The 22,628-nt window shown below is 36.4% G+C and overlaps 1 protein-coding gene across 1 annotated transcript; it reads right to left on the reverse strand.

The window, feature by feature from the left end:
• Positions 1 to 1,485: 1,485 nt before the first annotated feature.
• Positions 1,486 to 16,075, reverse strand: arhgap19 (Rho GTPase activating protein 19). Its single transcript, XM_088635949.1, has 12 exons — positions 15,991 to 16,075; positions 14,335 to 14,588; positions 13,235 to 13,315; positions 12,526 to 12,735; positions 11,452 to 11,678; positions 11,230 to 11,316; positions 10,713 to 10,778; positions 10,119 to 10,307; positions 9,226 to 9,324; positions 7,820 to 7,942; positions 5,275 to 5,355; positions 1,486 to 4,666 (listed from the first exon to the last, which is right to left on the reverse strand). The coding sequence occupies exons 1-12, from the start codon at positions 16,032 to 16,034 to the stop codon at positions 4,610 to 4,612; spliced, it is 1,518 nt and encodes a 505-aa protein (XP_088492075.1). The 5' UTR covers positions 16,035 to 16,075; the 3' UTR covers positions 1,486 to 4,609.
• Positions 16,076 to 22,628: the final 6,553 nt, after the last annotated feature.

Consider the following 22,628-nt stretch of genomic DNA (forward strand, 5'->3'; position numbering starts at 1 on the left):
TTCATTAACACATTCTGGGATGGTTAAAAAGATGTAATGTGCAAAAATGGCATGCAATGGGCTATTTTCAGATCTTTAATATGAAATATGTAGTTATTACGTATAAGTAAAGAGAGCATATGACCTCTAATGGGCAATTAAAGTATTACGAACATGTTATTCGTTATTGTGTTTACTTTTTAAACACCGCCACCTTGTGGATGAAATTGACAATGCTTTTACTCGGCTATGATCATGATTGAAGTTCATAAGAGCATACAACCAACAAAGCAAATTGTATTGAAATACTTTCCTTCTGACAGATGTCACATACTGATGTTCCAGAGAACAGAAAGGTGCATCCAAAAAGTCTCCTATGCTCATTATAAAAAACAATTGTGGCACAATTGGCACAATATGATTCAAATTACAGAGAACAGCATTATAATTATAATAATAAATTGCTTACTTATAGAGTGCTTTTCTGGACACTCCACTCAAAGGGCTTTACGGGTAATGGGGACTCCCCTCCACCACCACCAATGTGCAGCATCCAGCATTCTGAGAATTGAATATTGGTTGATAACCTTATAACCTCATTCTTTTTTGTTGTTTTTTTTTAACATAAAAAGGTAACCAGAAAAAAAAAGTTGCCTGTCATCTCAAAACCTGAAGTATTACAAATATGAATGAGTATAAAGTTACGCATCATTCTTTTGCATTTAGGTGGGTGAAGGAAAAAAAAAACTTCTAAAAACATTAAATCATTATCGTTAGGTAATAAATAATAAATAATCCACCTCTCCCAATATCTCTCAAAAAAATGTCCTTCTGGAGTCTTAACTGAAAGGTTAACTTTTTAATTTCATAAATCTCTGAAACAATAATCATTTTCTTGGTTGGGGGGCTCTTTGATGTGTAATAGCTTTCTTACTTGCTGCCAAGAATACTTTTAGCAAGTATTTACCTCTGCCCACATCCTCATCAGGCAGATTACCCACACAGAACTGAACACGACTTTGGAATTTCTAAACATGTCTTGCTAATCAGAGACAACACTTCTTGTCTTGGACATTACCAATATATGCGTTAAATGCCCTGCGTCTCTACTACCACACTGTCTCCAACATGGTTGTGGCAAACCAAGCCGAGAGAATTTTATTTTGGAGTTATGAAGAATCGAGTTAAATTCTTCCAGCAGAATTCCCGCCATCTTTTTGAGTTTGTGGAAGTCATAACTTCATTCTTATATCAAGATAAAGAAAATACCCCCATAATTTAAGTCTTACAATTTTAAAATTTGATATCTGAAATTCACTTCTTACCTATATATCAGTACAATTTGAAAACGTGAAAATGTTTAATTTAGCTAATTGCAGCAATTATTTAGTTTTGCTTAACTTCTTATACACTGTAAACATGCACCAGCCCTTTGCAAAAGTATGCAGATACTTTTCCAGGGTTTAAATAATGTGGGACTGATAATGAGATAAAATGTTCAAGAGACGGGGTAAAAAGGTGTTTATTTTAAAATGATTACTAAAGCCATCTATTTTACAATGTTACAACTTATTTTACATACATTATGAACAAAAATAACTATTAGGATGACAAAATTGCTCACGTAAAAAATAGCTTAGATAATGCATTGCTGACAACAGCTTTCAGAAACTTGACCCAAACGTTGAAACCTAATTATTAAGGTCCTGATAACAGAGAAAAAATAAAGCATATTCTGCTGTAATAGCCCCCACCAGCAAAAACAGAGTAATACATATGGATGGTACACTCACTACAATCACTCATACAGCTGTTTAATACCTTGAATGACTAACGTAATATTGCTTGGTATTCTTAAAACAGAATTTTATGCAACCTGTGCTGTGCTCTATTGCACAGTTTAAGACTATTATGGCCAGGAAATATTTTGGTTGGTTAGTAAAGCATTTACTACAAGATTACCTAATTATTCACGAGAAAGCAGGTTGATAGCAATCATACATTTCTGATTTCGACAAGGCTCTCCAGCTTCTATATGCCAAAGATGTGAAAAAAGCTATAAAGGTTATTATGAAATGTAAGGGGTTAATTGTTCAAGTTTTGTTTCTCATACAAAACTGATCCCACTATTTCAAACTTCACTTTAAAGTTCACCTATAGGCTCTTACAAGTTGGGCATGGCTTCAAATTAGGTTTCTATTTGTTTATTGCCTGCTTCAGAGTAGAAACAAAAAAGTGTTATCTGAACTAAGCAATGAGAATTCAGATATTTCTGACTTTGAGTTATTAAAACATGCTCAGAAAATTTTGTTACTTTAGTAAAGGTGTTGCCTGCCTGCTGTCTGGCACAAACACAGTTTGCTATGTCAGAAACCTATTACTCCAGTGAAATGTATTCAAACACCTGCTATTTTAGTTTGAAGATGTATAGTAGCTGCACTGTTATTACATTACAGTACGATTTGATTTTCCCAAGACTGTCAATATAATATGTGAAGAAATACAAAACAGTCTCAGTTTATTTTTTTTAAATGTCACGCTATTGCAAAAAGTTTTTCAATATAAACAAACTCGACTTCAAATCAGTATAGTGTAGTATATAGAGTGTAAAATTATTTGCACCACAATTCATGCAAAATGCATACTTCTGACTAACAAATAAAGACAGTAAGGATTTATCTGAACTAATGAAGCAGTCTTTATTTCCTTGTATGTTCACAATGTTGTATTAAAAAACCTTTCCTTGCAGGCTTCTATAGTGATTTTATAGATAAAATTTGAAAAAAGCAGCGTGAGGTATGAAATATTTTAAATGTTAAGTTAATCATTCAAGTTAAGATGCATCTGTCTACTTGCTTTTCTAAGAAACTAACAAAAAAAAAAGACTAATAAAGCAGTAAAAAAAAAATTTTGCTTACAAAGGTGAACTGAAACCAAGACACAGCACAGATGCTAAAATCAGAGATTAGATTTTAGCAGCATTCGTTCATCACTAAGAGGGAAAAAACTGTAAATGCCCTTAAAAAAACAGGATATAGAAATAGTGAGGTCTGTGTGCAAATATTAAAATAAGATATGGCCCAACTGGCCACACAGTGGTTATAATGTAACAGACATTAGAGATCAGACTCACTACTTTTATCACATCAATATCAGAATTGAAGTGGTCATGTAGAAAAGGGTTTTCATTGTGCTAACATTACTCTGGGGAAATGTGGGCACAATTCAGACTGGAAAGGAGGTTCTGGAAAGGCATGTTTTTTGACTTGTCTTGAATTTTCCATTTTGAAGCAGAGTCTACATTCTGATGGAGACTATTTTTAACATTTCAGAAGCATCAGAACCATGTTAATGAACAAAAAGTCAGGACCTCTTACCAATACTCCCATTATTATCCCTAAATTAATAATTTATGATAGTAAACAAAATTCTAAAAGCATAGTAGTATATTAAAACACTGTCAGACAAGACAACATTTATCATACCAATAAAGATAGTTAACCAAATGTTAAAAAAACAGTTATTGAGCCTGTGATGTAAATAAAAAAATCTCACAAAGGCACTTAGTTAAATAACTTCTAAAACTAACCATAAAATTGCTACGTTCACATTTCATATGAGCATCTCACAGACTTAAATTCAATCAACAGAATATCCTCTCTTCCACATTCTTTCTCAACCATTACTTATCGCGAACCCTCCTTACTTTTGAATTCATTCATGGCATTTCACAAATGACCCTTTACTCATAGAATTTTCCATATCCCACCATTTAAATTAATATGACACTTTATGGACCTGTAACCAGAATGGTTTGGCATTTCCAAAACTTTTTAAACGTTAAAACTAAACACAAGGTCCATCTTCTTGTGCACTTCCCAAGACCAACAACATTCAACCCATTCCTGCATTCAAAATAGAAATAATGTTACTTGCATTTAAAAAGCCTTCCACATGTGTTAAAATATCTATTGGGATTTCACTACAACTATCCAAACATAAAAGGCAGTATTGGAACAGAACTAGAAGCAGTTGAATATCCATTAACAGTCCAACCGAAGTTTCATAAATTACACATTAAATTCACAAATTTCACTTTATCACCACCAGGTTAGACCTGACATTTTACTGCAAAGACTCCATCAGGATTCTGAATGCAGACGCATTTATTTCTATAAAAAGGAATATAATTAAGATGAGCCATTTTATGCATAGATGTACAGCATGTCCAACAGGCATCCAGGTTCAGTGTGTATTTCAATATATCAGATCCACCAACCCATTACGTCAGAATAAATTATTTGGAAATGGATTGGAGTATCCCCAAATTAAATGTGTCCTATTCATGTGATAGGAGAGAAGGTAGTTATATATATATAGTTAAATATAGCCATCACTAGCTTGGTATAATGTCAATGAATCACCAAGATCCATGCTGACAGTCTGACTTCCAGAAATCCCAAAGAAGATTTAGTTTCACTGTTTGATCCAAAACAGACCATTTTTAAAAACAAAAACATATACATATATACATACAGAAAAATGGCTCAGTTGTGTTCTTAGTTGAATATACCACAGTGAATGATAAACTTAATCACAGCTTTTGAAGGACCATTTCAAAAAAGATTTTTTAAACAGAAGACTCCTGTGCTGGGGGAAAGCAGGCCTTGGTACAAGAGGAGCAATCCTGAAAAACAGAAATTAAAGTAAAGAAAGAAAGTTACATTTATGACAAACAAGCTGTAGAAAACTTAAAAACTGTAAAGTATAACTTGAAGACATGCCTAATTTTGACATTACACAATATAGTGCTTAAAAATGAAGAAGCTCAACAATGACACTAAGTTAATTTTGAGCTCTTTTAGTCTGAATTAATTTAACTTATTAAATGTACCTTTTTCCAGTTTTTTTAAATAACATGGTTGCATTTTTCATAATGCATCACTACTGCTTTTTGATGTTATTGTTGCTAATTAAATAAAACTGGCATCTAGTCAGTCTAACAGAAAAGTCAGTCTAAACAGAAGTTTAACAGAAAAGATACAGTGCAAGTCGTAAAAGTTAAAAGCGAAAAATGCAATCCTATGCACCTGAAAAATGTCTAGAGAAATATACTGCATTGGTTTAAAAATGTCATTAAAAAGACTGGAGCAGGCAGACCTGCTTACCATAAATATGAGATGATTCTACTGAACAGAAAGTTTCATTACAAAAAAGTTTCATTTTGGCATAATGCTCACATAAATGTTCAATATTCAAAACTTTATTGCAAAACTTATCTAAAATTAGAATTACCTTGACCCTGGAGTTCTCATCAGCAGACTTTAAATTCACTGTTCTGTTTACCAGGGCTGGAGAATTTAGGGGCCTCTCAATCTTGAACAATATACAGATTCAAATATTAAAAACAAAGAAATAAACAATCCCATAACTCTTTATTCTTAGTGGACTGAAAATTGATTATTGCATTTACATTTATTATATTCAAATGTTCAAGATGATTCTAAAATGCTAAAGCAGAACTGGACAACAGTTTTTGCAATAATTTTAAAAAACAGGTGAAGTTCTGCAATGTCTCAGTACTGTACATTTTCTTAAAAAAACACTCACTCTAAATATAAACCTAACAAGACGGATATTACTAGACACATTAAATAGTAGCATGTGAAAGCTACTAAATTCACAGAAGAAAGCTATTTAAATTCATAGAAAAACATATCTAAGTCACATTTAATTACAAGCTTTTATTCACACAAATATACATTTTTTCTCATTTGAAAATAAAACTAATAAAAATGTAAATCGCTAAATCAAACAACAAAAACTCTGGCATCAATTTTAATAATTTTGCACCCATCATGTAGTTATTTCTTTTACCACATCTAAAAGATTGTCTAATGTATTCCATTCATAATCAGTGCAGCAGAGTACTGATGCTGATGTTGCAACACAGTCATTTGTAACTTTCCTGAATTATAGGATATATAAGTGATATAGTACTGTGTGTTCTTAAGAGGTTTATGTCTATGGTTGGCACGTTTTCATTTACAATGATGACTTAGAGAATACTTTGACCCAACTAAAGCCCTAGCCACTATGCCACCTTGCTGCTACATAAATGAAAGTGTATTAAAGACTAACTGAATTTAGTTAAATTTGGCAAATGACTTGTATACTGGCAGAATCAAATTTAACAACTTCAAAATTCACAAACAACAGTTAGCAACATTTTGCTTTGGATGTCGGTGACTTTGTTTGATTAACATGCAACAAACACTGGTTTAGATATTGGATTGCATGTGCTAATATTTCATTCCACAACACTGGCCTGGAATACTGTATTTAAGCTAAACCGGAAGGGAGACTTATTTTATGGTCAGCTTGTTGTTTTGCGCATCAGTGATAAGATTTTTTATTTTAAACAGGATCTACTATGCTATTTTTATATTTCTGGGTTAGAAAGAATCAGCACTGATAAATGCATTTCAAAACACAATAACAGTTAAATGTACCTTTTAAAACCTCTAGTTTACATTTTTGCATTGTAGTTTACATTGTAAAGAAAGAGGCTCTTGAATACATCTCTTGTAATCAAATAAAAATATTTCTCTCAATTCCGAGATGGTTTTGCCGACAAATACTACTTGTTAACTCTGCATGCAGATCACCCTGGAACATTTCTGTGGCGAAATGTCCACCACGCAGCCTGTGCTTATTCACCCATACATCACATGTCATTAATCATTACGGTGACTAGCGAGCAGGAAGGGCCACATCACGTCTCAATTTGTGGGAATTCAAATGTGAGTTTGTGAATGCATGGCAACTTACAGCATTTTAAACAAAGTTTTCTATAACATAAATGGATTTATTTTGTTACCGACATTTAATAACTGGTCTGAGAAATTGTGTCTTCAGTTCCCCTTTAAAAGTCTATATGTTCTGATGCTTGTTATATAATATCACTGCTTAAAACATTAGCAATAATAGTGAACTCATATATTGAGCCATATGACTTGTATAGAAATATTTTCATTATATAGAAAAGGCTGGTACAGGTATAGACACAATATTAAAGATTAAGTACGGACCAAATAAGCTGTTTCAGATTTTTGTATCCATGCAGGACACTGTATATCACAGAATATTACCTTCAGTTTCATTTCTTATACAATACCTTAATACCTTGTGTGCTTTTTAGGCAACGATGATAGCTTTTCCTTCCGGAATTTAGAAATTACAACAATTATTTAACATTGTTAAGCAGTTGCATTAGATGTTGCACAGGTGGCACTACCTGTACCTGTAAACCAGTCAATGTTTCAGCCTTAGATATGTTTTTGCTCATTTGTACATTTTAAATCTTATTTGTTATGACTTTCAAAATGACTAAAAATTAATAGCACCCCACACAAAAGTGAAATGGTTAGAAACTCAGGACAACTTTCAGACAATCTAAACTTCATGTGTAAAACAATGCATTGTACTTCTGTCATCTTAATATATTTAAAGCATATTGAATGCAATTCTGCTAGATGAGCAAAATGTGTACACATATTAGTTCCATGTACTGTACATATTCAATTCAATTTATTTTTATATAGCACCTTTCACAACAAGGTTGTCCCAGGGCGCTTAACAAAGCAAGTGACCATACATGTTGTGAACACAGAAGAGAAAAGACCAGAAGACAATGGAGGAGAGGAACCAAAAACTCCTTAGTAAGGAGGAAAAAAACCTCTAGGGGTTCAAGGTCAAGTGGCTGCCCAACCCCTTTGGGCATGTTAACAATTAAAAAAAGGAACAAATGAATAAATATGTGATATTATCAAAGACTTACAGATTGCAAATCAATGTTTTCTTTCCCGTGTTTGTCCGTCAGTACTATGATGGGAGTAGAGGGCTCTGGAGACGTATTTTTGCTTTTCTTTTCCATTAAAGTCTGGTTCCCCAAAACCCTTTTCTGTTTTAAACATAAAAAACATTTTCTTTTTGTATAGAAGAAGTATAGGATGCATTCAACAACTTTGAAAGTAGCCTAACATCACTATAATTGTGGTATTTTACATGGCTAATGGTATAAAGAGAACTAGCTCAACAGTTTGGCCCCCTTAAATATATAATAGGGAATTTGTCTGTTTACTTACATATAGAATCTCTATACTTGCTTTATATATTATATAAAATAAAATAAAACAACAATGAAGTAGCAAATTAATGTGCAATAACTTGTTAAATTAATAACTTATTGTTAGTCTCTCCTCTGTTGGACTACATAAATATAATGTTTATGTCATTTATGTCATTTATTTTTTGAAGTGTCTGGGATATCTTTAACTTTTAATAAAAATATATAAAATGTTTATTGGAGAAGGAAAATGTTTAGTATGGAGAACTATATGGAAGGAATACATTTCCTGATAAACAACTGTAACCACCAAATGTTTGATAAATCTTTGCTGAATCCCCTCGCACCTTACATACATTTTAATATAAAATACAATTAGAAGACAAAAATGTCAACATCCTTTACAGCAATACCAGATTTAAACTATTAATCATCTAATAATATTAAGTATGATAACATTAATTATCATTCTTCTGATGCTGAATGACTTCCACTGTTGTCAGGGATTTGGGTGTGCTTCAGTATTCATTCACTTGGCTTTCTGGGGCCATTTATGCATTTATTTTTTTAGAACAATAAACTGTCTATAAATACATTTTTGTACTGTTTTAATAATAAAATCCTTACACTTATATAGCTCTTTTCTGGATACTCCTCCCAAAGTGCTTTACAAGTAATGTGGACACACCACTACGCTCAACACACACCAGCTACCAGCGGGGTGGAGAACAATGTGAAGCCAATTCACAGATGTGGACTATTAGGCCATGATTGCTAAAGGCCAAGGGAGAAAATGTGACCAGGAGACTGGAGTAACACCCCTACTTTTTTCGAGAAATAACCTGGAATTTTTAATGAACACGGAGAGTGGGGACCTCGGTTTACGGTCTCATCTGAAGGACAGATGGCTTTTCACAGGGTAGCGTTCCCATCACTACACTGGGGCATTAGGAACCACATACTGTAGACCGCAGGGTGAGCACTCCCCGATCGTCCCACAATTTTTTAAATTAAATCTAACTTTAAAAAAGAATTCTGCCACAGACTAAATTGAATGTCTTCTCACGAATCATATTAGCATATTTACGATAAACCAAATAAGAGAAACAAGTGATGACCTTAATGAGACCCCCAAAGGAGCGGGATCGGGCATGCTTCTTCCTGGGAGGAGTCTGAGAGCCCAGCACTGGAGTCCCTGGGGTGGACTGCTTGGCAAACTGCAAAAACATACAAAGGTCTTTTACTGCCATGCCAGTGGTATTTCGCTCTCTACTGTAGCAACTGCATCAGCCTTGCGTGGTACACAAAGTCTGAGCTACCAGACAGCACCTCTGTTGGACAACATAAATATAACATTTATGTCAAGTCCGTTCACTTTTTGGAAAGGTCTGGAATACCCTTAACGTTTACTACAAATACCTAAAATGTTTATGGGAGATGTTCAGAATGGAAAAATACAAGAAAGGAATACATTTTCTGAAAAACAACTGTTGGTTCTCTGGGGTCATTTATGCTTAGTTTCTTTCAGAATGCTTAAATGCAATAAATTCTTCTTGAAATCAAATTTTCCATTAATGGATTAAAAAAAAACGTTTTTTCCAGCCTGCATTCAAGTGTAAAGGAAGTACTTGGTAATTACACGCTCTATCAATGGAGTACAATAAAGTTTTATGCACAATTAAGTATTGCATAGGGTTACAAATTCGTACCCATATAAAGCACTGAACTACTGCTGCTTACGTTAAGATTAATTGATACTTTATTCTGTCACTGGCCATGTTTTTATATACTCAGTGGTGGTGTTCTAACCAGAGACATCATGAGTCAGGCACTTGAAACATCTACTGCAGTGAAAAAAAGTAACTTTTGCCTATTACGTTTTAATCATGTTTGCAGTTTCCAAAGGCAACAAGATGGGATTCACTTTTTTAATGAATCCCCAAATGATATAGCAGATGAGTGCCAAGAGCTTTTGTTTTGAGAAAACGACATTCCAATACTGTTTCTCTACCTGTCGAACCAACTTCTTCTTCTTAGCAGACTCCGGCATGTTGCTAACATGACGGAACAGTTCCTTTAGAGCTTCTTCTGTATGACACTGGCTGTCATCAGGCTGGGAGCAGGAGGGAGGATCGAGGCAGCTCCTCTTCGAAGTGACAAGGCCATTAGCTCCTTGGGAGGGCAAGAGATCCAGATCATCCTTGATAAGAGAGAAAAAATAGTTTAGTCCCAATTAAATTTAAAACTATCTGTTAACTCCAAAGTATTTTTACAAAAAAATATTCACTACTGTTCTACAGCTTCTTAACTTTTAGCTTATTAAATATTTTTAACAAACAACATTCAGTTTCAGATTCATTTACAATTTTTTTTTTTACTTTGCTTATTTTGCTCACATTTCTCAAATCCTCTTGATGGCAGAAATGCATAAAGACCAAACTTCTGATAAGTAAAAAAAGTTTCCATTATTCTCTGATTCATCAATCATATGAAGGTTTTTAACTTTAGTTTAACTTTAACATGTTGCAATTAAATATACAATAAATTAATATCAGAATACATAATACATAAATGGGTAAAAAGATGAATAAAGAAAAAAGAAAACCTTTGACTGAAGGATCTTCAATCCTGAGAACTGCATCCTAGAGTGTTCTCTGATATATGCTGGAGCCTACAGAACAGAAAATGTATGTATTAAATATAAAAATATTTAAAATGTAATTAAAAAATGATTTGACATTCAATAGAATTTTGATTTAATTCAGAAAGGGAGTTTTAAAATAAACTTATTACTCTCAGGAAGTTCAACATTATTAACATGCAGTGGATGAGCAGAAAAAAAACATTTAATGTAAATTTAAATGTTACAATTATTCCATCTTAGACTTTATCTTCATCTTAAGAGTTTTTTGAAACACAGGTTTTAATATGCAAATCCACCGTTATAAGTCCTGCTTTTTTAGAGTACCCATGGAAACTATATTTTCTACTGTTAACGTCAGTATTATGATCAGATCCAAATTTACATTGGACGTGACTGAAAAACACTGTGATGGTACTTTAGAACTGAGTTCACTGAAAACTGCATTTGATTAAAAAGATTTATTAAAAAAAATTCCAACCCGGAACAGTTTTTGCGAGTGCTTGATCAGGAATGCCACACCATTGTTCAACTTCTGTATATTCTCTTGTAAGTCACTAGCTGTCACCTTTAAAAGAAGAAAAAAAACTTTATTTCTCGACTGCACTTCCAGTGATCACATAACTTTTGGAGTGCCCTCAATTACACCAGGTCTAACACCAAACTCTTGGTCTTCATTTTGAACGAAATTATGTCAACTTACATTTTTTGGCCATAGGATGTGGGGAGCAAACATAAGGGCCAGGTTATAGGCAGACATCTTATTCTTGTCCTGCTGTTTGGCAGTGTGGTACAGCAGGTCCAGCAGGAGTTTGAGCAGGCTGCGGTTGGCAGGTGGGAGCAGCATGAACAGCAGCTGCAGGGCTTCTATCTGACGCTCTTTATCTGGCGCAGCCGTCTTATTCCCCCTCTCGTCAAACAACGTTAGTTCTGAAAACAGGCAGCAAAAGACAGGGACAGCCTTAGCTCTAAGGAATCAATAACCATGTTTGCTGCAATACATAAGAGGTGAGCAGAGCAGTCGTGCCAATGGGGGGAGATGACTGCATTTGCTCTTTGCTCTTAGGGGGCTAGAAACCTATTGGAAGTGAGATTTACTGATGTAAACCTTTTCTAGGTTTTGCAGACAGCTTGACAGTGTTCACTCTGATCATTACATTTTTAAAGAAAGAAAGGTTATTTGAAAAATATGCCTCTGTTATTTGTAATTAACCAAAATGTAATATTATTGGCAGGGGGTGAATAGCTTTGCAAAGCATTGTAATTGTTCAAGAAGAGAGCACATAATCCTGATTTTTCTTAAGATAAACAATTCTTAGGAACAAGTAAATGTTTGTTCCACAGTGAAGAGTAGAAAGAATAAACATGTTTTTCCTATTGAGTGCTATCTGCGCGGAGTTTGTATGTTTTTTCCTGTGTTTGCATGGGCTTCCTCCAGTTTCTCCGGTTTTCTCCCAAAGACCAAAGACATACAAGTAGCTTAACTGAATGCTAGAAAAATTGACCTTGGCATGAGTGTGCGTGTTTGTGTCTGTGTCTAAGTCTATGTCCTGTGATGGACTGGCGTCTCATCCAGGGGGTATCTTGCCTTGTGACTGTTGCTTGCCGGGTAAGGCTCCAGCTCTCCTCTAACCCTAAATTGGATAAAGTAGTTACAAAATGGATCGATGGAACCTGGAAGAATTGTTGATAAGGGAGAAATATCCGACAGTCCTTTCTTCACAACCATCACGTTTATATTTGGAGATGTTAAGTCTACTTTAATGTTCTAGGGTACCTGCTATTTTAAGATGAGCGTGGTAGTGCCTGTGAGTTAGCAGCGGTTCAGGAAGCTCCCCAAGGAAGGTTTTCAGTAGAGTAGCCACATCATTAGGATGGTACTCCCCTGAATCCAGGTCAATGTCAAGACCATTGTTGAGACAGTCCTTTAGAGCCTGCTGTCGGACGCTGTTCCCAGGCACTCTGAAAAGGCCCTCCACGTGCAGATCTGAAATATTAAGTGCAGAGGTATATTTATTATAGATCATACTGTGTAAGGGATTCCTATGTTCGATTTCAGTTTAGGTTTATAATAAATGCTCTTTTGAATGTTTTATTTCAGTTCTTATTCTAATATATTAGACAGCAATTGTAATAGACATTTCAATTCTTTTTCACATAAATATTTTTGCATAAAAGCCACAGACACCTTCTGCCACATTCGTTAATAACCCAGAGTAAAACACCACCTGGAGAAAGTACATGCTGCGGAAGGAAAATTATAATTAGAAATAAAAATACTGCAGAGAGAGGTATGTTCTATCATTTTGAAACAATATATTATCACACAAAAACTGTGACATTCTTGCATTATGCGTATGCAATATTAATAATGTTGTAGAAAAAGATATAAAGTAACAAAGTGCATGCTTTTTAATTACTGCAAAAGAAGAGCTGGATGCTACACTAAGTATATTTTTGTTCTAAAGATTTAAAAGGCAACTCACTTTTGTGGAGATACTCAATGAGCTGGTATATTTGAGCAATCCCTTCTTCAGTCAAGGGGGTTCCAAACACAACTCCCTTATCTATTAAAAGGATAATCAAAAACTTAAAAGTACAGCCAACTGTTACTCATTGTACAGCAGTTTCAGACATTTTATTTTTCACAACTGGCAGAAATCCTCAAAACATTGCTTTTTTTTATATATAGGTAACTACATTCAGAACAGCAAACAATTTAAATAATTACTTTCAATTGTTAGTACTTGGACAATGGCACAGCTGAGTTGCGAATTATGCTATTTTGTATAATATGGGTTTAATTAAATGAAATTTTCTGTTATTGTATTGCATTTGTACTCACTTCATTGTGCCATTACAGAGCAGACTACCTCACAAACAGACCTACTGGGACTGAGAGAATACCGTGTAGCTCAGTGGCAATAGAAATATACACCAGGTACATTTGGCAAGATATTCTAGATGGCACAAAAACAACATTTAATAGTGTTTTAAATGTGTCTGATTGCTGATGGCTCTGTAATCACTTAAAAAAAATGTATTCAAAATGCTGCATTATACTAGAGCCTGCAGCTCATCAAGCCAGATGTAGTTCACACTGCTATGCAATGGAAATCAGATTTCCTATTGTTTTAACAGAAAATAAAAAACGCTGGACATTACTCCTGTTTCAGCACCGTTGCATTGGCTGCCAACACATAATGGCATTGATATTAAAATGATTTTGCTAGTATAGACAATTTAACTCAAATGCTCAGTCTATCAGTCAGAACATGCAGATCTACTGATATTGACCTACTCTTCATTCCAAGCATGAATTAAAAAAGGAAGGGAGAGGCTGCTGTATGGTACAATGCCTACAGACTGAGTAACTTTCTACCCCCTTTCATCAGCAATTCACCCTCAAATGGAAGTTTTAAACATCGATTGCACATCTTTACATAAATCCTTTCTTGTCTTCCTCTTCATGATTTTTTTTCCCCTTAAATCATCTTTTGATACTTTGTATATGACGCCTTTTGAGCTGCATGAGCATGAAAAGCACTAGACACAAAAAAAGATCATGATTAAAGATGACGCTGACCTTTGCGTTTGAGGAAGTTCAAGGAACGGAAGAAACCTGCTGCACTGGGCAGTTTGGGATCCATTTCCCCCAGGAGCTGAGCAAACTCTGTACCAGGAAGGTCAATGAGCCTTGTGATGTTACTCAACACCAGCTCCATGAAGACGTCTGGCTTCTCATGACGCAATTTCTCCACAAAGAAATCGGGATTGAAGATGATGGGCTGGCTACGCAGACTAGTCTCATGGCTAATCACGACGTTACAAACCGTTCCCCTGAAAAACACAATTCAGCAGTTGTAGATATTTTGATGTGAAGTGAATTAGCACAACATGCCAACCGACTACAACAAATCCACAGGAGAAATGAAATACAAAATCTCAAACACTCCGCCAGAACTCATCTCATTGTTGACTTGTGTACAGAAAGACCATACTGGCATACTTTTTGTGAAATGTTTAATAGCATAAAGATTCTTGTTCCAGTGAGAAAATCTAGAAACGGAGGACAGCAGAGAGAAAATTCAAAATGAACAACAGTTAATCTATTTCGGGTTTCGCAAGATACCTCTGTTGTAAAGAAGCAACATTTAATGCTAATTTTATTTTATGTGATGTCGGGAATCAGATTGAAACGATTATACTTCCTCAAATGTTGGATTACACCCAGCTGTTCAATAAACACGACGTAGGACACACAGCTATGCAAGGGGAGTCTGAATTGTTTCCCTTTGTATTACTAGAACTATAGAAACAGTTTGGGAAACTCAGATGGAGAAAGAAAAAGGAGCAAATGATGGCACCAGGGGTAAGAAAAAGCCTTGCTCTGCACTGCACATCATCCAGGTGGATGCTGGACATTGGTGGTGGTGGAGGGGAGTCCCCATTACCTGTAAATCGCTTTGAGTGGAGTGTCCAGAAAAGCGCTATATAAGTGTAAGCAATTATTATTACTGTGACTTTGCACATTTGCAGGTAACCGAGACTCTACCTTCCTCTTTCCAAAGAATGAGCCACAGCTCCGATGTAAAATCACAACTGCCAGCACTTACGTCGCTTGGATGTCTTAACATTTCTAAACAGCGTTAGCAAATGTTTTCAATTCCGAACGTACTGCGAAATTTTATAAAACGGGTTAATAAAAGCAAGGGCAGGCAATAACCAATGCACTCAACACCTAAAATTTACAAACTAAAACTTAATAAATGAAGGGGCTTTGGATTTGCCTGCATGAACAACTGCAGACTGTCTCACGTACTAGATATTAGTGGATTCTGTTTTTGTTCAAATATAAGTGCAACCTCGAGTCAAAGCAATAAAATACGTCCATCTACAGACAACCTATTCATTCGGGGACAAGGGGACAGTAAAGAGAAATCAAAGCTTCTTACGTGACATACCTAGTTTTGCGCTGTGGTGAACATTAAAACTATCTGGCGCAGTACAGTGTATTTATCATTCCAGATTATAAGGCTCATCACAGAAGGCGTTAAAAAGTTTACGAAAGATATGGTCATCACGTATGAGCAACAAACCCAAGTTATTTCAATACGTTTTTTAGAATAAACGTCAGTAACTAGGACATGCTATATCTCTTACTAGGCCAGAGCACAATGTGGTTCTATTGCCATAACGAAAGCTCAACCAGCTTTTTTATTTTTCCTAAATAATTTGTTACCTTCTATTCTGTCTGCTTCCTCCAGCTTCTCTCTCAGCCGCCATTTTCTGTTTGAATCCTCCGCGGCTCCCCGCACCGCCCCGCCTCCTGCACCTCTGATTGGTCTGCAGCCAGAGATGGGCGTGAAAGACGGAGCAAGCTCTCCCACTCTGCTTCTGATAGGTGGGTTTGAATCTCAGCCAGCACTGAGCCGCAGACAAGCCCTGGAGCAGTACCATTACAAAAACAAAATAATTGGCAGTTTTAGAAATCTTTTTTTTTTTTTTACCTGTTTGTTGGAATCTAGAAGGCGTCTATTTTAAAATATTGTAGACTTTGTTTCAACATGTAAAACATTGGGTCACAATGTTTTCCAAATATGATGTACAACTGCTACACGGAGTATGATTACAATAAGGGTAGAATTACTTAATTGGTTGTAATATAAAAATTATTAAGAAATTAATTTATTACAGGTTACATTTTTTAAACACCTCTGGTCCCAGCCTACTGTACATGTCCCAAAACTAGAGGAAAGAAGATATTGTGACACCTAGCGTTCGGTGAACCCACAACACTTAGTGCTACATTTTTATTTGATTATTATAAACAGGTATACAGACTCAGAGTCTAACAGCAGCTGTTAAATAGACATGCCGTTGTTTAAATCTCTATTCAAGTTGTCGTATTCCTTCCTTTCTTCTGTAAAATAAAGCGTACAAGGCTGTGCTTTGTCTTCTGCTTTGAGAGTATTTTTCTTCAGAAAAACTCCACATCACACTTGCCTGTGATACAAAACTATGTAGTGATCACATTGTAATTAATCAAATATGCATTATTAACACAAAAAAGAGTTTAATCCAATAAAAGCCTGAACTAATAATGTCACGTGTTAAGTACTAGTAGCAATTAGCAAGTACTGTAGCCAACTGCACCACCTAGCAATTTAAATGTACTTGGACTGTTCTCTCCACACAGGCTGTGGTATCCCTCTGAAACACCATCGCACCCACAGGCCAGCACAATAATTACAGTTCTTATTCCTCTATCAAACACAATAGGTTATCACTTTCTACTAAAAATACATAAACACACAGAGAAATTAATGCTATAGCCCCCAGTAACCCAAATAAATCCCGTGTGAGCACTTCTTGCTTCATGTACAGTCTCTTTTATCTTTTCTTTTAAAAGAAAATCCAAAAGGCTCCACTTTTTCAAATGAACTCATCATCCAGGTATGCTCCATGAAGAAGAAAAACTCAGTGAAGCTCTTCAGTTGTCTACAGCATCCTCTTGAGTCCCGACAGGCTGAAACAATACTGTATGTTCTGTTATTGAAGTTCAAGCAGGGAGCTTGTGTCAGCATGCGCAGGCTGCAAAGGAACAACTAAAAGGTTCATTCCATGCTGAAAGGAAAAGAAAAGAGCCGCAACATTTCAGGTGTGAAGAAGGAGGGAACTGAAGAAGGCTTCACAGTCAAAACGTTGTGTCTCTTTTCTTTTCCTTTCGGCATGTTCTGTTATAGTCCTCTTGCCCTGATGTCCACAACAGATACAGTGTGGGGGAAGAAAAACCCTCTGGAAACTCTTTCCTCCTGGCCTCTGCTGTCTGGGGCTTATACTGTATATCCTCTTCCTGAGCAGAACTGGTCAAGATCCTTCACCCAAATAGCTCCAGTAAAACACCCAGCTACAGTATATAAAGGGGAGAAATTGTAAGTCCCTTTGGATAAAAGCATCAGGCAAACAAATGAATAATTAGTTCAGGTGGGATACACCCGAAGAAGGATCCACAGCCGAAAAGTTGTGTTTTCATTCTTCTCTTTTCAGCATGGAATAAACCTATTACTTGTTCAAATGAATAATTATGTGACTAATGCATTCCGGACTTGAATGAGGGGTGGAAGTGTCTGGATAATCACGGGGAGGGAGGGCTACATGATGAACTGATTGCACTCAGATGACCAGGTGCCACAGGGCACGCTGTTTCCTTCCTTTATCCTTAGTCTGTCCTCTCTGTCTCCCTGCTCCAGATCTGGTTCCAGCCAGCTCAGCACCTCGACACATCGCAAGTGTCACAGGCTCCAAAGAAAGGAAAAAAAACACCATACCTGCCAAAACACAGGCCGTTATATGCAAAACCTCAAGTAAACACAGCCCCCAAGCCACTGCTCCACTCCCAGTTTTGTCACAATTATAGTTTAATTTAATTTTGTTACAGAGTTAATGTTTCTGACAAGTAAATGATTCATATGCTGTCCTGTACCTTTAATTCAAGCCTTTGAAGTCAAGATGTTATAAATAATACGGTCCACCTTAATGCTTAATTTGTGGGACACTGAAAACACACGACGTGTTAAGTCTTTATTTGCTTTGTCCATCACTTTCACTGCTGTGGAAACAGTTCAGAGATGTGTGGCCAAGCACTCCCAGGCTTAAAAAAACATTCTTGTCTGACAGGTTGAAGGAATTTAATATTTTTACTCATTTTACTACGAGGAACCTCAAATGCAAGTATTCAAAATCCTCAAAGTCACTGACAACACCAACGTCTTCAGTATCTCAAACATGGAACTCAAACATGAGACACAAGTTGAAATTAAAGTGTAGTGCATTTAAATCTGAGACTGGGAGACATTAGGGTTGTGGGGCTACATGAGGCTGATATTTTGGCTTCTTTCAAGAAAGATGGATGAGCTCAATTAGTTACTGCTGTAAACCAAACAGGGTGAGTGGCCTATTCTTTTTTGTAACCCTTCTGTTGTTGTATACACTGCAAATATATATATATATTTTAATTTATAATTCCTATAACAAAATTAAAACCATCAGCAATTTTTGGTTATGAATACAAAGTGTTGTAATATCATTGTATTGTCATGGGCCACAGGAGCAAACCACTACCGCTTCTCAGCACTGGCTAAATCATGGCATCTCATAATTATAATTGCTTACACTTATATAGCGCTTTTCTGTACACTCCACTCAAAGCGCTTTACAGGTAATGGGGATTCCCCTCCACAACCACCAATGTGCAGCATCCACCTGGATGATGCGACGGCAGCCATAGTGAGCCAGAACACTCACATCAGCTATTACTAGTGGGGAGGAGTGCAGAGTAATGAAGCCAATTCATAGATGGGGATTATTAGGAGGCCATGATTGGTAAGGGCCAAGGGGAAATTTGGCCAGGATGCCGGGGTTACACTAAACACCCTGGGATTTTTAATGACCACAGAGAGTCAGGACCTCTCAGAGAGTCAGGTTTTATGTCTCATCCGAAGGACGCCTGTTTACAGTATAGTGTCCCCGTCACTATTCTTGGACATTAGGACCCACACAGACTTCAGGGTGAGCGCCCCCTGCTGGCCCCACTAACACCGCTTCCAGCAGCAACCTTAGTTTTTCCCAGGAGCTCTCCATCCAGGTACTAACCAGGCTCACACCTGCTTAGCTTCAGTGGGCTGCCAGTTGTGAGTTGCAGGGTTATATGGCTGCTGGCCATCTCATGGAGGCGTGCAGAACCAAAGTGTATTCAGTTCTCATCCTTGTGTTCATCTGTGTTTTTCCTGGGCAATATTTAAGTAAACATCTTGACCAGGTTGGCACTGCAAATGAGAATGTGTTCTCAACAGACCTTTCTGGCTAAATGGTGGAATTTTCAATTAATTGCAGAGATCATATGGACATGGAGATAATAATGACACCTGTCGATTTAGATTTTATTTTCCACAATGCATTGTAATGTCTATTGGAAGTGTCTAGAGACAATGGTCAACACCAATCTAGTGACAACATTTGCAGTTTTAGGGAGATATACTGTAAAAGAAGAAGTGAATTTGAGGTGTTTGCTGAGTTGTAGGAATCTGAGACACATTGATCAGAGGAATTGTCTGATTTATCTTGGTGAATCAAGTCCTTTGTACATGTAAATATTTAAGAGTCATCAACAGTCCAGGGAGATAGGAGAGAGGGTGGACAGAAAGTGGGAGAAAAGACATTACCATGCAGGAGGTTTTGTTCTGTTCAGCCTTTAAGACCAGTTTCAAGTAAATATTTGAACCTTATAAAGAGAGCTTGCCATTCTGTATCTTTTAGGAAATTCTGAAATTCCTGTGTAGAGAATTCTTAGTTTTAAAACGGTCTCTCCTGATTAGTGCATATATATACTGTATATATATATTTAAATAGGGAGATGGGTTCCCATTTGCTTTGTAGCCTCCATATTTATACAGAGAGAGATTTAGCTCTGGGTGACTGTGTCATGCTTAGAAGGCATGTTTATCTCCCTTTTTGGCCCTTGTAGTTGCTTTATACAGTATAGGATTTATGTACTTCATAGCAGTCAGTCTCTGAGAGCCGTGTTTGTAAATAGAGTAAATAGTATATTATATTTTGTGTTGTTTGTTCTTAGTGTGAGTTATTGTCATTATTAATAAATGCTGTATTTGTCTAACCCAGTGTTCTTAATTTATGACAAAGCTCTCAGAGACCGAAGATCTCAATTACCTGTAATTATACCAACTGCCCGGGTACTGTATATTCTTGACATATCTACTACAATTTGGTAGTTATGATTATTTAATTTAATTACTGATGAACCAACTCTGTATTTTCTGCAACTCTTCATTTTCTTATCTCCCTGTTTGTAACAGTATTTTATTTTAGTGTTATAGGCCTACAGAATGAACATAATTTAAATCTGATAATCTAAATCAACCACATACAGTATATATTTATTTCGGTTACATACTGTTTTATAAAAGTTTCATTTGACACAGGAAGTGATGAAAAAAAATCTCTTCAGCAACAGCACAGTAAACATCCTAAAACAGGTTTACAGCCTCCTAGACAGTCCTTTTCGAATCCCCACAATTAATTATGCTTCAATAGATGGGTTTGCTCATTTCCTGACAGTAGGGAAGGTGCAGACCAGTAGGTACAGGTCAACCTGCAGTTGCCAGTTGGCCACAGCCTGTGGGTCATGAGTCACTCCATTTCAAGACAATAAGAACTGGCACTGGCACCCTGTGCTCCATATGCCATTAACTGTTCATTAAGATTCAAGGAGCACTGCAGAAAGCCTAATTAACTCTAAGGCTACATACGGTACATGTATCCAAATGGTTTCTATATTTTATATTGTGTCTTTTGTTATACATCATCTCAAGGCACTTTAAAATCAATCAATAAAGAGACAGTCTGTTTTATATAATTCATGTAGGAAACAGCATATTTCCTTTTCCTTTTAATTTACTATTAGACTTAGTGCCCAAAGTGTGGCTTAAAGAAAAATGCCAAACAATTGAAGCTGTGTTTTTGTATTGTATTTTATTATTTGGCACAAAAAAAGATTTAATATGTTATTTTGTAACAAAAATGTAAGAAAATACCTTTAAAACAACCTCTAGCTATTTCATAAGGAAATGAAAATAATAAGAAGTATAAACTTAGGAAGCATAAGCTTAGGACATGTGCTTAAATCCTTGCTCACCTGTCTCACGTGACATAAAGGAATGAATACAAACCAACCATAATGGACAACCATAAAGTCTAGATTGCACTACTGTTTCTGCAAAGTTGATATTGACATTAAACCTCAGTCAATTCCTGAAAATAATTATAATTTCTCAGAGCCCATAAATCATTATCTAATTCCACCCAGTGTGGAACTACAGCACTGTATACAGTATATTCAGTTTTACAAGAACGACATACTGTACCTGTACAAGGCAGGTCACCTCAGGTTAGCACCCCTTTAATTCACCAGCTTAGAAACACTTAATCACTGAAATCCTTTCCGAAGACAACATTGTTCCCGAGTACCTCACCATTACTGATTCACTAGGAATGAAAACACCCAAGAATTAAGTGTATTGGCCAGGTTCAGTGAGTGCTTTAGTCCCAGTAAATCTGCCTTCACCCACTGGGCTTAGGGCCAGTCTCCTGGCCAGAGGATGAGGAGGCTGGGACCCCTGCATGCAGTGAAGAGTGACCAAGGTGCAGTTGCAAAGATGGAGACAGGGCGGAGGTGGGATCCAAAGGACAAGGTGAGGGAGAGAAGGGGAAGAAAGTACCGACCGCTGAGACTGTCACCCTTTCTGAACTTTAGTTCTCAACTCCATTTAAGTTTCCAAGCAGCTTCCCCAATGTGTACCATGTGTACTATATATTATGAAGCCCAGCAGCCTGAATATTTCTTTCCTTCTCCACTCCTTCGTGACGGAGAGGTCCTAGTTAATCCTCCATGTTTTCACACTTTCTGTATCTGGCTCCACTGTTCTCATTCAAATTCCTTCCTGAGTTTATTCATCATTACACGCTGAGCTGAGGGCTTATCTTTTCTGTGTTTCTCCCCATTCAGACCCGGCCTTATTAAAGAGCTTCCCCTGTTCCTTCCCCCGCATTTTCATTCAAGCCAGTCGCTTTCAATTCGGCTCTGCTGTTTGGTTCAGTTTTCAGATGATGTTTTGATTTTTTTTTTATTTCCAGAGGACTGGAGGATGGGACCAATACAAGACCCAGGTGACATGAAAGCGGCCAGCTCAGGAAATTAAGAATGCCGTGCCAGTTTGTCATGTCTATTTAATATGACACGTCCCATCCGCTCCTGCTATGACAGCTTTGTGTGAGAAGAAAGAAAAAAAAAGAGTTTCTGAT

This window comes from Lepisosteus platostomus, chromosome 6 (assembly GCF_059453375.1).
Source record: "Lepisosteus platostomus isolate fLepPlt1 chromosome 6, fLepPlt1.hap1, whole genome shotgun sequence".
NCBI classification, from domain to species: domain Eukaryota; kingdom Metazoa; phylum Chordata; class Actinopteri; order Semionotiformes; family Lepisosteidae; genus Lepisosteus; species Lepisosteus platostomus.